This window comes from Tigriopus californicus, chromosome 11 (assembly GCF_007210705.1).
Source record: "Tigriopus californicus strain San Diego chromosome 11, Tcal_SD_v2.1, whole genome shotgun sequence".
In the NCBI taxonomy this organism is placed as follows: Eukaryota; Metazoa; Arthropoda; class Copepoda; order Harpacticoida; family Harpacticidae; genus Tigriopus; species Tigriopus californicus.
The window spans coordinates 8,550,281-8,568,059 of NC_081450.1; the positions used below are offsets into that span (position 1 = coordinate 8,550,281).

Genomic DNA, 17,779 nt, shown 5'->3' on the forward strand with positions numbered 1-17,779 from the left:
GTTACTGGATATGCAAGTTTTTTATGTGGGCTAGAATTTCATAAAGCAATAAAATCAAAATTGTTCCCCATGATTTTCTGGGGGAGAAAAAATGCCAAGATTTGCTTGGGAATATCCATCAAAACTTTAAAGGGTATTTTTACCACTGTGTGTCGCATTATTTCTAGCGGCGAGGCTTTTAATCGTAAAGTTTTGAGCAATGGACTTTATTCCTTGACAGAATTGAGAAATTCTTGATCGATCGAGGTCAATTGTTGAATTAGATCAATGTGGATTAACAAATGTTCGTTTAGCGGTATCATAAACTTGCAACATTGTGGCAAAACTGACTTGTTTCCGTGCAGATCATTTCAGGCTTGATTTTACCTTGTTTAGGGTCATATTAACATTCAAACGTCCATTGAGACTAGGACACATTTCTGTTATTTTTCGAAGTTAGAATCGTGCTTCTACCAACCATATATTGGAAAATAAAGAGCTTAATCATCACGCAAAAGTATTTACTGACCCTAAGATGCTTCCAAACTCAAAAATGTAACTTCCTGCTTGAAACTCACTCCAGGCCAATTTGGCCTTGTCGGCAAGACTGATTAGAGAGAGGCGGAATTAGGAGTCCCTCACTCAAGGTTTGGTGATCCCAAGAAACTGGTGCCTGTATGTTGGTGCTGGTGCCTGGTGGCGGTGCCTATTGGTGCCTACTAGTGCCTACTGGCGGGACCAAACACGGAAAACCAAATTACCAAATTTCAGAGGGATTCAAACAAATAAATCCCAGCAAATAATTTCAAAGAAGCAGAACCCAAAACATCGGAAAGGGAAGTAAGAAAAGAGGTAAAACTCTAGAGGTTTTCTTTGACTGACACACTGAGTAATCGGACAATTTTTGGATTAGAAACAAGTTATTACAATGGAGCATAGCTCAAAAACTGATTCAAATCAATATCGTGCTTAATTTGACCCCATAGACGCTACAATAGAATTTACTTTGTTGAGGGGTAATCTCTAAATGAAATAAATACCTTTTTGAGGAATGTGATGAAATTCTAGGATGGCTGAAATTCATCAAACATGGTAGATAAGAGTTGGCTAAAAATGCAAAGTACAAGAATCACAAGATAGGATATAATAAAATGCTGAAACAACTCAAAAAATGCTTTATTGATCTTTTGTAAAGCATTGTTCTTGATTGTCACGTGAGTTTCTGTTATTCTAAAGGTCATTAGTCACCCTTTCCAACCATCTGAACAAACCGGAGCAGAGGAACGAAAAAAAAAAAATAAGAGCTTGCGTGAGAACTAACAATTTTCTTTCTGTTTTTTGTTCTAAATGCGGGCTCAAGGTACCACCACATGGTGGCCACAATAAAATCGATCAAACTGTCTTCGCAAAATTAGCTGAAATTGAACATTTGATTCCACACTCTTCCAAATTGTTGTTAAGCAGATGTGCAAGACTTCCATAACAATTCATGTGAACTGAACCATCTGATGGCGCAAAACATACCTAAGAATATCTTAGCGTCCTAAAGCCCTGAAAGTAAGGTTTGCCATAAGAGCATATCCAGTACTCTGTGTAGTGAGCCATATATTGAAAATAGCTCCTTCATCCTGATTTACCTTTTCATAAGTTCTAAGCGACTTAAAACACAAGTTTTGAATGCAAGTAAAAAGTTTGTATTGACTTAATGACTATAACATAATAAAATAACAACATAACTAGCGCTCTTTTAAAGTCATGTCAGTTTAGCAACACTGAACTTATTGGAATATGGATTAAATATTTGCAAACAACCAAATATTCTAATATTTCAATCAAATAAGCAAGCAAACTCATTTGAGCACATCAGTAGTCATGCCTCATGCATGATGAACTTGTCCCCTTAAGAAAGTAATTCTAGAATCCAAATGCAGTGGCCAAATTTAATATTAGATAATGGCTCGGTCCATGAATTGGATAGCAAGTTTACCCTTTCAAGGAAACCCTGGCTGTCTACTGAGATATTCAACCCATTTCGGCGAACCCATCATTGCTCCAGATCCCATTTCATAATGATGTATTGCATCAAAAGTCAATCCAATCTGACTGATTGCTCACCTGTCTGGCCTTAATCGATGGAGACAATCTTCATACAATTTGATCGAATCAAGGGGTGCATTTGCTCCGATCAGCAATTCTTGCTCGCTCTCAGGAGAATCGACACATCTTTTCAATCCTTTCCATTGTGTCACTCAAAGACAGCTTGGGGTTGCTTTTAAGAAGATCAGGATCAGTTTTTTTTTCAATTCTTTTACTGTGTCTATCACCTCTGATCATAATTAGATTTGAAGAAAGATTTATTTCCAAAGGCCGTGCGGAACATTAATATATATGCAATACGAGTTAAAAATTTACCAATATATTGATTGGATCAAGTTAATACTGTTGATGAGATCCTAGTCGATGGACGATTCCAAGACGCGTCAACTCAAGTCAAAAGTCGCTACTGGATTGCCCATTCCAAATGAATCTGGTCTTTGGAGCCGTCCCATCGCTTTCAAGGGAGTTCTGATTCATGTTGCCATGTTGGTCGTCATGGTGGGTGTGCCACATGATGTTGTCACTGTAGATAGGAACGGTCATGGAGGCGGTCGTGTTCGTCCCGGGGGGGCGTTGACCACACATGGCCACGTCAGGATCGCAAAACCCGCTGCAGCACGTTCCGTCCTCACCCAAACACTGAAACATCCAATCATACACACATATTTGCCCGAACATTCGTACATTTGCCAATGACGTATTTTTTAAGATCTCGCAGATTCGTCCGGTCCACACTGGATTAGACTACTCCCCTTCCAGATCAGGTGATGGTCATGATGATGATGTTGACGTTCAGAGGACACTGTGGTACTTTTATCTTGCTTACCCTAGCTCCTTCAGGGACGCAACAAAAATGCCGGTCTTCGTGACATTCGCTTGAACAACAATCGGCACTCTCAAAGCACTGAAAGAAAACCACGAAACAAGGAGTTACTTACCCTCAGTTAACTACAAATTGTGTAAAGGCCCAAGACTAGCCAGCCTCTAATGAGGTCTGAATTCCACTTCCAATTGGCCAAGCCACGATCAGAAGCAAAGGCCATCAAAAGCTATTATTAATCATGATGAACTACCTACTACGTCGAACCAAGTCAATCAATGTATGCGTATGGAAAATCATTGTTGCATCAATTTCTGGGGCCATTGCTTACCGCTTGAGAGATGGACGCACAATTTGCAGTTTCAATCAAGGTGAGAGATCGAGTCCAGGCTGGAATCCAACACTGGCTCAAGAGACAGCTTAGGACGAATAGTCCACACTGGGCACGTGACATTTTGTTCATCAACTAACCCTCTCGATGGATTTGGATTATCTAGTGATTGCATGCACGTCAAACATTTATATCCCCGCTGACGCGTCATTCACCCTAACTAATTTCGCTGGAAACGGGCGGCAAGATAATGAAGTTGATGTATTTGTGCGCTGACCCTAACATCCTTAAAACAAGACAATCGTACTTTTAGTGAACACCTGAAATAATGCATTTTGTTCTTGGCGCCGACTCCAGTGTTTTTGCAAAGTCTCAATGTGTCCGTCTTTCTTTCTTACGGTACAGGATGGCTAATTGCTTAGTAAAGAAGCCCTGGGCCTGGGGCCTCTCTCGCTTCCATTTCCGAGATTACCTAAGCTCATTTTTCGACGCAATAGATCGGGTTCTCTTGGGCACCGTCCAGCAATTCTTTTCGTTGGCTTTTCCTGGTTGACCACTGACAGGATAGCCCGACAAGCAACTTATTTCTCGTAACCACTGGTTGGTTTCACGGGTGACGATGGTCTTGATGTCAACTCTAGCTCCAAAGACATCATTGCACGTACGATTCAACTCAGGGGATAGCAATGGCCAAAGACAGACTGAGAAAGAAGTTGATCGCCTACGAGAGGCTGACTGGACAGAGATTCTGTCCGCCAGAAAAAAAAACCGCAAGAATTTCATCAAGCTCAATCTTCTAATTCCAATGACTTTTGGGGTACGTCTGCATCTGTGCAAACGGCATCGATTCATCGAACTTTATTGCGGTGGAAAATCAATTCCTTTTTATTCTTTTGGGGGGGTGGGGTGTATACCAATATAGAGATTTTTTAGGTTTGATAGAATACCTAAATCTATCCCACCTAATCAATTGAAGAGCTTCTATTCCTTTATTTAGGACATTCAGTTTGGGGAGTGAATCAAATGTATTACTTAGCAACACATAGTATGCAATGCCTCATCATCAGGTTACACGATCTTTAGTTGGTTACAATTTATGGAAAAGGCTGAAGTCAGTAACACAATATTTTTAGAAAGTATCTCCGTATAATTGGATAGAAAAATAAATTTTTAATTGCCATTGGTCGTAATATTTTCATTGAATTTATCATAAAGGGATGAAGAACGCATTTTTATTTCATTGAAATTCCCTGAGCATGGTTTCACGAGTCTGACTTAGCTGGGGAATGAATTTTGAAGGGGAAATCTGCAACTCTAGTCCAAGACGATTGGGAGAAAGAAACGTTACTACTACCATGATGAACCGAATGCATTTTCCTTAACACGATTTGGGCTCTGGTTGACTATAAAGACGTTGGCTAATTATAAGCTTAATCAAAGATCGGTGTTAAAAGTAATAAGCTCTTGAAACTCAATACGACGTAGGTCGACCTTCATTTAGTGGACCGTTGCCATCGCACCGAAATTTGTTGACCAAACATGTGCAACTTTGTTAGCTCATGAAGTAAACGATTCTTTTTTCAATCTGGTACGATAAATCGATGAATAGTGGAAGATTTTTCGCACAAATCTGTGTTGTGGTCGTACTTTCCCAAAGCGACACAAACGGTATTTGGCCATGTACTTTGTAAATGGCCATATGGCCATTTGGCCATATCGTTCGAACGATTATTGTATTGGCACAAAAACAAATAAAAACCGTTGGTTGCACATTTGACGGGTTTGTAGTTTCAAAATCCGGATTATGTTTGCACTCGCTCATCCTCCTTCCTGAGTCTTGTCTCACTTTGTTCCCCTTTGTAGTTAATCGCAACCAACGAGCTGAGCTTGAATGCGACGCGGATTGGTCCGAATCGGATCGAAAAGGGGCATTTTGAATTCGTTCAATACATACTAGACAGAAACTACGTCGCAAGCCAAGAAACTACTATCAAATTTGGATCACTTTGCTGCTAGTCAACTTTCTCATCCGTCAATCCATCCATCTGGCTACAGTGATTATGTTTTCTTGACCTTCAGTATTGTTACACACTATGAACTTCTGCGGCTAGCAATAGTAATAGTAGTCAGTGCTTGCATTGAACAATTTCTTGAAAACTAAATGAAGGATTGACGCAAATCAGGCCCGGATCTAGTGTTCCCACCATCTACTCATTAACTGATAAAAGGTCCCTAATAGCCTATACATGGACAAAGTTCAACTTAGCAGCACTAGTAATACTAAAAGAAGTAGGTAGTACTATTGACTTTTCAATTGAATCGAAGCATGTATTCGAAGTCGATAAACAACACGAAACACTCCATTGGATGTGGGTGCCTACTTACTGCCTCAATGAATTGGGTGAATCGAATCGGTGACCACCAACTACAGATCGACCGACCAACCGACCAGGAGCTGGTTTGTTCTCATTTGGGTTGGCAGAGAGAGGAAGGGCAGGTTTGCTTCAGCCATCTCATGATTGAGTCATGATGTTCACGTGAACAGTCGGAACAGGAACTATGACATCGATGTATTCGTAGCTCGACATAGCCCGCCGTCGCACATACACGTACAACATGTGTATGTGTGTGTGTGTGTGTGTGTGTGTCTCTCTCTCTCCCTCTCCTCTCCTTCTCCTATGCTCTCTGTAGTTGTTAAAAACGTTTTCGCAAGGACCACCTGAACGTCGAGAAGATCCACGGCTTGAAGGGCAAATGCAAGTGCATCCGAGGTACATAAGCGCATGCAGTAGTTGCATTGTAATCGTACCCACGAGTCTACGCAGGGGGAATCCGCCACCATTCACCCAGATCCGTCTTCCTTTCGCCCTATATGAAGCAATCTACCCACCAGCCAATCATCAGCCACCCCTCGGCCTGATATTTTAATGAGCTTCGAGAATAGACTACAGGCCCAGTTCGTATGACTTAACACATTTAAGTTATCATGTATGAGCTTTTTCGTCGAGAACCTGTTGACGGATCCAGACCACTCTATTACGAAACCATGTCGTTACATCATAGGTCTCTCGTTTCTCTGGCTAACGTAGAATGTGCCTACGTACGTTCCATGCAGTACGTCTTCGGTGGGTCGGGTCGTCGAGAACAAGCCACCCGATTCGAACTCGGAGATGATTTGCGTGGAAACTCAATGAGGTAAACTACTAGGGGAGAAAAGGCCAAAGTAGAGATAAGAAAAAAGGACAAGCGCATCCTTTTTGATTTTCTTTGAAGGGAACGGATTCACCTAAAAAAACAAAATTACGGGTTTTATTTTGTTTAATTTGATTGTTTTGGGTTTTAGTGTAAGTCAGTTATACGCAATTCCACGAATGCCTAAAAAGCGCCCTGATGAATATCTTGAACGGAAAATGAAAACAAAGGAGCATAGGTAACTTTTAGGAAGAATTATATTCTATTATTGGCCCACCCGCAAGTCGTAAGACAAAGAAAAGTAATCAAATTTACTGTATACTCATAGTTTATTTTTTGGCTTGATTTTGGGCATGGATGTCCTTCCCTAAATACGACACCCGTTTTGGCTTTTGGCTAAATTAGCTTTAATATGAAAGATGATTTTTTTTCACCAAGTTCCATTTAGCCTTTCAAATTTACTTGCCCTCCTAGCTATTGATACAACATAGAGACATTGAGGCTGAGACTCACGAACTTGATATTGCCCTTGAGAAATGAAGGGAAAACAAGCAGCTGACGTCGTTCAATGGAGACAATTTGCCAAGCTTACCTGGATATGGTTAATTTATCATCTATTTCGATTTGCCAACTTGTTGAAGCGAACAGTATTCTGCTATTGCGCCAAAATGTTAGTCCGGTGACAGATCTGAACCAAAAAAAACCAAATGATATTTTTTTTGAGTTTTGTAACACAGCTTCACAAAAATGTTGGAAATTCAGTTGAATATTGAATCATGGAGCGAGTTGGCTAAATAGATGTTTGTGTAAATTCTCCCTTCACAAAATGCCCAAAATCAGCGTGCCGGATTACATTTTTCCTTGAATTTCCTTAACTTCACATGGCTAATAGGGCATGTCAAGGCTCACCAACTAAAAACAACCTTTTTATTTTAAGGCAGCATTGTTATTAATACAGTATTGATACCGTTTTGATATGATATAAGACCTACTATATTTCTAGGAGGTGCGTTTTATCGTTTCTAGTGCCTTCCATCAATCCAAACGTTTGGGTCGTTTGTTCCAATATTTGTTTAATAATGACAAGGAAGTTTTGCATCGTAATTGAGGAGCATTGTCGATTGCATGATCCCTACTTTTGGTTGCAGATTTCAGGGATAATAAATTGCCAACAAGTAAAAGAGAACGGGGTTAACCATTGATAAATATCAATACAATGTGATCAAGAACATTCTTGAATTAAAAGAGATCGTTAGAGTTGGAATGACGCTCAGAAGTATTTGAGAATTCATTGTGCGCCAAACCCATGTTTTCAAAAGATTACAACAAACGTTTCGAGGGTCCCCGGGGAAGAAGACTTGCGCTCATGGTAGACTGATACCAATTTTGGGACCCATTTTTCTCCTTCTCCACCCGGTGAACGTACAAACTCTCGAAGCTGGTCAAATCAATGATTCTGGGTCATGGCGAAGGATTAGCCAGTTCTTTTATTTCACGAGGATTTCTCAATTCCCAGGGCAATTCCAGAGACTATTTACCACGAAGGTGCCCGGGGGTGAAATGTTGCGCTTATTATTTTGTTTGCAACGTTACAGTAACGCGAGTACAAAAAAGGTCTGTCCGCCGACAGTCCGTTCTATAAACGAAGATCGAGAGTGAAGGGGTCGTTGCGGGGGGTACCTACCCGATCTGTCTGACTCGCACAGTAATGAGGAAGTTCACAGCAGTAAGCGATACGTCTCAAGGGTTCAGCCAATTATTGCTGGACTCTTAATGTCACCAAAATTCATCAGCTTTTCATTCCTCGAACCCTTTTTGAAGCTTTTGTGCCAATCTTGTCATTGACCTTTTCTCCGATGTTAACGTACAACCAGGGCTCAGCGACACTCTGGATTATATAATGATTTGCCTTTGCGTAAACGCTTTTCTCAGCATAGCATCAACCCTATCGGTCAAAACTCGTCGTTATGAAAGAGGCCGGACGAAGAACCGGCTCACTTGATCGGCCAAGAACCAGAACCTATGAACCAACCGCGCTGCCACGACAAATATAGTTTCATGGACCTTTTCCCATGCGTGCCCGGGTTTGGCGCTTTCGTTTCCCAAGTTGTTGAATGTATTTTACACAACGTACGGACGGCGGAGGGGATCGAGAGGGACCGATGCCAGAGTTCATCGTCATCACTAGAGATGGGTGAAGTATGCAAGATTTTTCCCCAAAATATGCACATACAATGTGCAAAAATTATTAAAATGTGCACCGAATAAGCAAAAAAAATTGCGTTTCATTTTGCAGATTGTTCCAGATTCATTTTCGATAGTTCTTACCAGATCTTAGTAGAAGCTGTTGTTAAACATGAATAGTAATTCTCTTCAAAAAGTAAGCCGCAATAAGGAATGGTTTTGACGGGTTTCAGTTCTTCCAATATTTTCCTACCACCAGCGGTAAAACAATTATTATGGGCAGTTTGAGTAATCTGAGGCAAAAAGTAGCGGGTTTTGTTTTGCTTTTTTAGCACTACTATGGCCTAAATTATGAATGCCATAGTTTTGAATCGAAACATAGATTATATTTCATTTGAAAAATATCAGCTACTTACCCACAAACCTGCATTTTCAGATTGAAGTTGCTAATTCAACTGACCTCAATGTTATTAGCCCCTGTAATCCATGAAGTTCACCAGAACTGGAGAGGAAAGCTTTTGGAAACCTTGCTGGAAGACATTTGAGCATTGCATTGCCTCCTGATTGGGTACTTGATTGGGAAGAAAGAGTCGATTAAGCAGCCCCTTAGCTGGCACGCATCTGATCAGGATTTATTGCTTGAACGTCTTCTACCACGGTATTGTAGAGCTTTCTGCTTCAGGCCTTACGGCCTCCATTCCTATCAGATGATATCTGAATAGATATCCTATTAGATTCCTAAGCAGCCCAATTCAACTCAGCCCGGATATCTGTGCCGTAAATTTAACTTGAAACACAATTTTAACGCCCAGTTAAAAAATATGCACCACATTCTTACTTATTTGCATGCATGGCACCATTTTTAGCAGGAAAAGTTGTTTGCAAACCATTTATTTTTTGCTTTTGAATCTTCTCTTTTTCAAATCAATTTTTGAAACCTTAAAACCAAATTTTGATTAACAATTTGACTTGTCCTTTGGTTATTAAGTTCCTCTTCTGTATTAAAAAGTACCCCATGACCTCCCAAGAAAAGGTGCTGGCATCTTCTTACTTGATTTAATGTACCCTGTCCCAAAAAACATTCAAAATATGTCATTGCATGCCCCCCACCCATCTCTAGTCATCACTCTTACTAAAGCGAACCATATTTGCCCACAACAGGCCAATAGATCAGGGTAGAATGAGGGTGGGGGGGGTGTTCGAATTCTTAACGAACTCGGTGTACCGCGTTCTTTGGAGTCATATACAATACAATCGGACGTCAGAATTAGGTTGATGGGGGAGTGGATCGGGAATATTCCAAGATGTTGTGACATTCTTTTCCGTCTCCCACAATACGTACTGCACTGTTGACTCAATCCAGAGATTTGTGCCAGCAGATGTATTCATCCTTTTATTTGCAATTCATATTCAAAATGTTGATATAAATGAACCTCTGCTTATTTTCATCCCAATAAAAGGCAGGGTGTCTTAATTAAAAGAATGTGAAATTATTCATCGGCGGTGAGCCCGTATATTATAGGTCCTGGTCTTGGCCAATCCCCTCTCCTCTTTAGGCTTCGTTTGTGCGGTTTGCACCTTTTTCAGATACTGGTCTATCTCCCTCAAATAAACCCGTCGTAGGCCATGACTAGGCCAAGGGGCCCTCTCTTTGCAGGCCCAATGTGTCTTCGTCTAAGATACATAAACAATTTCATCATGGCCATGAGGAGATCAACTTTCGGGACCGCTGTCATTCTTAAAACAACGACGACTGGCCAATCACTACCATTGAGAAGCTAGGCACGATATTGTCACGATAAACGTAACTGAGGTGAACACGAGGTTTGGGTGACAGCAACTCATTCACGAGTATTCGTAAAATAGCTAGCTAGTAGCTACTCTTTTCATCGTTTCATGATTATTGTGATGAATGATGATGCTGTCGGTGTGGTACTTGTTGCTTCTGGCAGTATTGCTGCTGAATACTGGTGAAGGCATTCCAAATTCGACGAGGTGGGGGTGGATGAGGGTTACTCGATGCCGAGTCGTCGAGTTGGTGCAAATTCACAGCAGCAGCACCAGCAGCAGGAGCTGGAGCAGCAAGTCAATTTCCTGAGAACTGGTGCCCGTGCTAGAAGGACGAAAGGATCTCAATCAATCGAACAAAATTGTCTCTGGGCCGAAAACGACCGGACAACCAACCAATTGATCGACTGACTGACTGACCAACCAACCAACCAACCAAACATCTATCCACCCACCCACCTACCTACCTACCTACCTACTTAGTACATACCCACGAAAGGAAAAACCATTGACCGTCCGCTGCCCAACATTCACAGTCAGCTCTCTGCGTTTCCTTAGCCACCTATTCAGTTGGTATATGGAGGTGTTATCAGCCAGCTAGTTAGCTTGTCTCTCGACTCGGCAGCTAGTCAACTAGCCGGCGACCCCAATGGTTGGGTTGGAAGCAGGATTGCCTGCCGGACAAATGGTTGGATGAGCGCATGGGCAAGGGATGGTTGGTCGGTCAGTTGGTTGGTTGGCTGGTGGCCCGCATAGGTAGTGGTCGAAAGCGAAGGGAACATTTGAGTCGTCGCAACATGGGTCAGTCTCAAGATATCGGGTCCAAAATTCGGTCAAAACACAGTAACCACGAAACAACAGACAGTAACTGTTAGTTCGGTCAAGAACAACTCTGGTCAACATGGCCCTGGATTTTGCTGCGGGTTGCATCGGGGGTAAGTAGTACCTTGACACTTCTGTCATTCATTTAGCATTAGCTAATGTGCCCATTTCCTACGTGACATCCCGTCAAGTTCCACATTCTCCCACGGGGTTCGTGGCCTCCACCCAACTACTCTCCTTGGGGGAAGGGGGATGTGACAAAAGAGTTCACCCATTTTTGTTTGCAAGTGCGTCATGAGTAAGAGAGAGAGAGAGCAATTCATCAAAGATTGTTCAACTTTTTAATCACTACTTTGACATGAACAATCAGTCACTTTAGATAAAGGCTTTCCAATGATTCGAAGCGAACAGCGAACATTTGGCTGAGCTTGGATTTGTAAAATCGGATGTGACTATTGGCAAGAAATGAAAAGGTGTCTCATGTGAAACGAAAAAGTCAATTTCAACGGCGTCATTGCCAAACCAGTTTCCTCAGGAAAAATGTCGCCGTTGATTCTGTCTCGAGAGAACTGGTCCTCGCTATCTGATGGCTTGATGGCGGGTTAAAAATATAATCGTCATGTCCATTCGTCTTGACCCCCATGCACTTGAGGGTTTGGCCCAATATTGAAATGACCGACTGCAGAACATAGAGCCAAATATAAGGGATTTTTTCAACTGATTATTCTAAGGGAGAAACTTTAGTTAAAAGCACGACCACATTAAGCAGGCTACATCATTGAATCCGTTGAGGTATTTTTTTCTGGTGGTAAAGCAAGCTTCAAGACCTCAAACTGAATGTGATGAACCAGCATTAGGTTCTGAAAACCTGTAAGTGTGGTTTTAACCTACTTTTGGTCGGCCAGGTCTCCATCGACCACGCTGATAGAGCGAGTCATGTCAAGATAAACGTTATAGGTGAGCCCATTCTGGGTGACAATGCCAGCCTGTATTTTAAAGTTTGTCACCGACAGAATTCGCAAAGCTGAACGTGAAAACTGATAACAGATTCAACTGGGTTTGTTTTCAGGTGCTGCGGGTATTTTGACGGGATATCCATTTGACACCATCAAAGTGCGAATCCAAACCGGCACTTCAGGTGGAACCTCCTCCACGTTCAAATGCATGTCCAATATCATCAGAAAAGAAGGGGTAAGCTGATATGACTTGTGGATTAGGAGGCTGAGACGGTTCAATAGAAAAGTCAGAACTTTGTAGGCATCAAAAGTAGACCTTTGTTACAAATTGCAAATTTTGTAGCAGCCAATAAATCATGTAAATGAAATGTCATAACAACGTGTCTTCCCTATAAGTATTTTGATTATGATCAATTTTTTGGCCGTGTGCTGTAGTTTTTTTTGCACACTTGCACTGTCTGAGGGGAGAGCCTGAAATAATGTTTGCCACAGGTGACTTTCACTTCAAAAATAAGAGTTCATAAAAGTACATAACGTTGTTATGAACGAGCTTTTTTGTTTATTTTCTTTTGCTTTGGCCTTTAGTCACATTGTTCTAAAATTTTAAGATCAAAGGGGTTCAAAGCCATTAAACCAGCCTTATGATTTTGACCTCTTCAAGTCAACTTTAAGGATACAATACGGATAAAAAAACTGAAGTTGAATAATATAGAAAAAGGCAACCCCACAGGGTCGTATATTTGATTTTATTCATCGCTTTTTACAGGCTCTCACCCTCTACAGAGGGATGGCTTCGCCATTGGCGGGAGTGGCAGCCATCAATGCCGTGGGATTTGGAGTATACGGCAATCTTTTGAGACGAAGTGAAGATCCAACATCAATTCATTCCGTGACCATGGCGGGTACGGCAGCCGGATGCGTGCAGGTTCGTGACATCATCCACTCATTACTCGCTCACTCGAGAACGACATGGCATAATGAAAGGGAGGTGCATGGTCGAGATTAGATTTGGAACGGAAAATTAGCCAAGATACCACCACTCTTGGTGATGAACCGTCGTAATTGCACTTATTAACCAAATTATTGTCTTCTCGCCTTGGCCCCGGCCATCTGGTTCGGGCTCAAGCTGAGTCATATTACGTACGTACATACATACTATAATGGAAGACGAGGAGCTAAATCAATGCATGACTCTCACGTCGCAATCAAGACCAATAGAAATCATGATTATTGGAGTTATGGCGCACATCTGTGAGCCTTGACACATGAGCACAGATTGTCGTCAAGATGTGAGGCTTGATCAATTTTGGCTCCTCTCTTTGAAATACTCTTGATTGAACTCCCGACCATGATTTTTGCCTCTTATAGGCTCCAAAGGGTTCTATGGCCAAGTTTATACATCCCTTTCCCATATCTGGTTTTGTTCCCATTTCCTTCCTCTTCTTCTTCTTCTTCTTCTTCTCCTTCTTCTTTTCTTTTCCTTCTCCTTTTCCTCCTTCTCCTCCTCTTGTTTCTTTCTTCCCCTCTCTTTCTTCTCTCTGGAAGCTACACACTACCCGGTTGTTGATCCGTTCATCCCCGTCTCTGGCCAATCTTCAATAGATAGGAACTACTCGCCCCGAGCCCACCCTCCCCCGCTGCCCTCCTCTCGTCTTCTCGTCGGACCTCTTTCAATTGCCAATTGCATTATTATGATCCCCTCTTGTTGTTCGTTCCCTTCTAGGCGTTTATTGCCTCTCCATTTGAGCTGGTAAAGACGCAAATGCAAGTGGGAAGTGGAAGCAAGAACACGATTGAAACCATCCGATATATCCTGGATCAAGTGGGCGTGAGAGGACTCACAAAAGGGTTGTCATGGACAATTACCCGAGAGGTCCCTGGCTGTGCCGTCTACTTTGGCTCCTACGAAGTGATGATTCGAGGACGAGAGGACAATTTCCCCCTCGCCTTTTTCACCGGTGGTCTGGCCGGGATCTTGTCCTGGATCGTGACCTATCCTCAAGATGTGATCAAGTCTCGCCTTCAAGCCGATGGCTTCGGAGCCAATCGCCAATGGAAAAACGGTTACCATTGTTTAGTCACCTCCCTCAGAAATGAAGGATACTCGTGTCTGTGGAGAGGCATTGGCTCCACTGTGATCAGGTACGGATGTCATCACATGTAACCCATACAAAAAGGATGTGTGGATCCTAATTGTTGTCTATCCTTCTTCTTCTAGAGCTTTCCCCGTGAATGGGGCCACCTTGGCCGTGGTCACGTTGGTGAAGAGGACCATGAGCGACGACGATTCGTTTTCCTTCTTCGACTCGTCGTGTCTGTATACATCCGAACATCTCTACGTCAAATTGCCTCCAGCGGCTCATACCGTGTTCGGTCCCAACTACCAACATTTGCGCAACGTGTCCTCTCTGGCGACAGATGTGGCCCCCGGGATCATTCAAGACTACGGACCCGATCGGAGCACGCTCACTCAGGCCAGATTTCACATGGAGTCCTCGCTTTTTTCCCTTGGAGTCCCCACAGAGAATTTGGTGGAGAAGGTGAGAATCAATCTGGAGATTACTGTAAACACTTAATGCTGAATACTGTATGCGAGGAGACAACGGGATAATTATGAGACTGTCCCAACGTCGACCAGGGACAGGTTAAATCTGAGCTCAACATAAATGTCAACATTCGGTGTTTTTACTTTAAGATGAGACTAAAGAGTCATTGGATCATTTTCATTGGTGATGCAATAACTTGGCCCTTTTCAGGTGCATAATTAAAACTATGCCCGAGGTTGTAAAGAGGTTGAAGAATATGTTTTCACGATCAATGGTTGTGGGATGTTGAGTTGGCGAAAATCGATGAAAAAATCGGATCATTTTAGATCATAGATATCAAAACGAGCCCTGAGCGATGCACTAGTAGCAAATTGTACGTGCAACATATCCAATTCTTCGTGTTCATAGTTTTTCTCTCTCCTCTTGCACTTCAGCCCATCTTGATTGGCACAATGAGGAATCATTTCCCGGCCACGGCGTTGTTGCGCCGGCTCAGTTCGACGCTGGCCGCGATTCATGGGTTGAACCTGCGGATTCGCGAGTCTTACCATACTCTGTTCACCGAGGAGCACGCCCATTGTCCCGCCAACTGCCACGACGTGAATTTAGACATTGACAGCTGTGTCATGTTGAAAAGCTTGTCACCCCATGATCTGGTTCGGGAACCAAGTATTTTGGTTCGAGAGCGAGGATTCCACATCCGACCCAAGCAAATTACGTCCGCAGATTTCCTCGACGCTACGGATCAAGACGCCTCTTCAGACGAGGATAGAATATTGGGTTTCTACTACGTTGTCAGTTAGAATTGAACGACTCGTAACTTAATCATACAGCATATTACCAAGTAAAATTCATCCTTGCCAATACAAAAATACCAATTTGAAATCCGACTCGAGTTTTAGCATTCCATTGTGGAGACAAGAGGTCGCTCGGACTGGCCGCCCGCCGGGTTTGCGCTTTCCCACGGCCAGACTAGAACTTTCTATTGTGTATCTTGACGAGAGTGCTCTAAATGTTGAGAAGAATGAATCCAATGAGAGAAGTTTACCTTCAGCAAGCCCACTAGAACAACATGAAAACATACGTCGTTACGTCTTATTGGCGCAATATTCCAGTAGTAGTCATATAGGCCCTCCAAGTATTTTTATGTCTGATATTTAGCCGTTCCACCAGAGTTCTAACATTGAGAGATCCGATATTCCTTGACGAGATCATAGGTCTTGTCTGGGCTCTAAAAACCAACGGAACAAAACGGACGGACTCATCTCTGGTGGTGCCTGTATTACTCTCTAACAAGTTCAATCTATGTACATTGAGCCTGTCCCCGTCCCTCTCTCTCTCTCTCTCTCTATCTCTGTGTCTCTGTCTCTTTCTTTCTCTTGCCAACGGAATATTTCGTGAGAGCGGATTACATCGCTTTTTCCCCTAGCTTGACGTTGGTTTTCCCTGTCTCTCGCGGTGGAGTCGAGAAGTTGACGCGTTGCATTGGCGAGTGAGCCCACCGCGTGCGCCGCCGCTCAACTCATCAGGATCTCCTCTTCTTGGGGTCGGAGTCCCGCAAATCCTGGCCTCATCGACTCTATGGAAGCAGGCTCTCTTTCCTCCCTCTCTGTCGCTCTGTCTCTCTGTGTCCTCGCTCGTAGCCTCAATTTAGCCCGGAAAGTGTCCCAATTACGAACGCATTTGGGAGAGTCGGAGAAGGCTGTTCGCATCACGTGACAATGGAACCGACCAATGGAAATCCGAGACCACACTCAATCCGCTTACGACGACTTTAAGCCGAGAAAAGGACGTAAAATGAGAAGAGCTAAGGAGAAAACGGCAAACTTTGCAGCTCGTGCTGAGAGAGCCGATTGTCAAAAAGGGAGAACGAACTCCCACGGTTTAAGATTTCAACCCAGACAGAAAGAAAAAAAAAGACAAGTAGAAGCACAGCTCCGGGGAACGAAAAAAGTTCATTCAGCAGACTTACATGATTAGTTTTTACTCTCAAGGGGGCACTAACTCCCAGTCAGCCACTGGAGGTTGGGATCAGTCTGATTATTACTTTTTAAGCTCGGAAATGGTCGTCAGATTTTTGAAGCAAAACTCGTGGCCGAGTCCGGCTCGAGTTCTGGCAATCGGGCCTCTGGTTCAATGGCGTCACAGGGGCAAACACATCGCGGATTGGGCGGCCTTGGAATTTGGCCTTGACCATCGCCAAGATACATGGACATGCAGACTGAAATTGGGTTGAGAGGTGCGGAAGATATAAAAAATAAATTGAAATTTACAAATATGGTGACGAGGCTGATTATGTAGGTAGGTCTCTCCAGCCACTTACCACTAACACAATTAATATGGCAATCAGTCCTCCTCCCGAGGTGATCCAAGGATTAATCAGGAGCAAGNAATTCCAATGTGGAAATGCCAAATGTCCGAGTTCCCAAGAAGGAATGCCGTCGAGATTCTCCACTCGTCACTTTGAACTTGGCTTGAAATTTAGAAGGCATCGTTTGGAAACCAAGGCCACCAAATGATATGGATCACCTGATAATCGTTAGGTTGCGCGATATTATAGAGGAAAGATCCGAGAACTTATCTGATTTTCTCTCCTTGCAAGTACCAGCAGTGTTGTCATTTGTCAATTGTCAAAGAAAATTGACGAGGAGGCTGTCAGTGAATGAACCAAAGACCACAATTGCAATAAGGCAAAACTAATGGCAAAGAAAGCATAAAAATGTTGTGTAGCTGGACGTGCCATTTCCTCCCTTTGCGTTCAATCATTTTCGACTACGACACATTTGCGTTCAATATCTTTATCCACAGTGTACACATTTTACGTCTTTTAACTAACAGTCTGGCGTGTTTCATTCGAGTTGATGTAAGAAAAAAGATTAAGTGCACTTTTATTCGAAGAGATAAGATCAGTTCAGAATATTTAGTTGTGTTCAAAGAAGGTACAAAGCTTCCATGGGCTGTGTCGTAAACATTTTTTTCAATTCAAATTACCGCAGAGACCGAAAACCGGACCATTTGAGTGCCCCATTAAGGCTTCGAGAAACTCTATTTATTCGGAACAATT

At 42.7% G+C, this 17,779-nt stretch overlaps 3 protein-coding genes across 3 annotated transcripts in view; 1 reads left to right on the forward strand and 2 right to left on the reverse strand.

Annotated features, from left to right (window-relative positions):
* Window positions 1–2,315: 2,315 nt before the first annotated feature.
* LOC131890861 (uncharacterized) lies at window positions 2,316–3,596 on the reverse strand. Its single transcript, XM_059240304.1, has 3 exons — window positions 3,228–3,596; window positions 2,903–2,980; window positions 2,316–2,715 (listed from the first exon to the last, which is right to left on the reverse strand). Exons 1-3 carry the CDS (start codon window positions 3,357–3,359, stop codon window positions 2,470–2,472), a joined length of 456 nt encoding a protein of 151 aa, XP_059096287.1. The 5' UTR covers window positions 3,360–3,596; the 3' UTR covers window positions 2,316–2,469.
* Window positions 3,597–10,625: 7,029 nt separating this feature from the next.
* LOC131890559 (mitochondrial basic amino acids transporter-like) lies at window positions 10,626–15,600 on the forward strand. Its single transcript, XM_059239928.1, has 6 exons — window positions 10,626–11,326; window positions 12,283–12,404; window positions 12,936–13,094; window positions 13,893–14,311; window positions 14,388–14,709; window positions 15,150–15,600. Exons 1-6 carry the CDS (start codon window positions 11,293–11,295, stop codon window positions 15,516–15,518), a joined length of 1,425 nt encoding a protein of 474 aa, XP_059095911.1. The 5' UTR covers window positions 10,626–11,292; the 3' UTR covers window positions 15,519–15,600.
* A 1,051-nt stretch (window positions 15,601–16,651) lies between these two features.
* The window catches only part of LOC131890817 (uncharacterized), a gene marked incomplete in the record, with an annotated part of 3,138 nt that continues 2,010 nt past the window's right edge, over window positions 16,652–17,779 (reverse strand). The window contains 2 exon segments of the mRNA XM_059240250.1: window positions 16,652–16,936; window positions 17,039–17,105. Of these exon segments, the coding sequence (XP_059096233.1) occupies window positions 16,766–16,936; window positions 17,039–17,105 (238 nt within the window).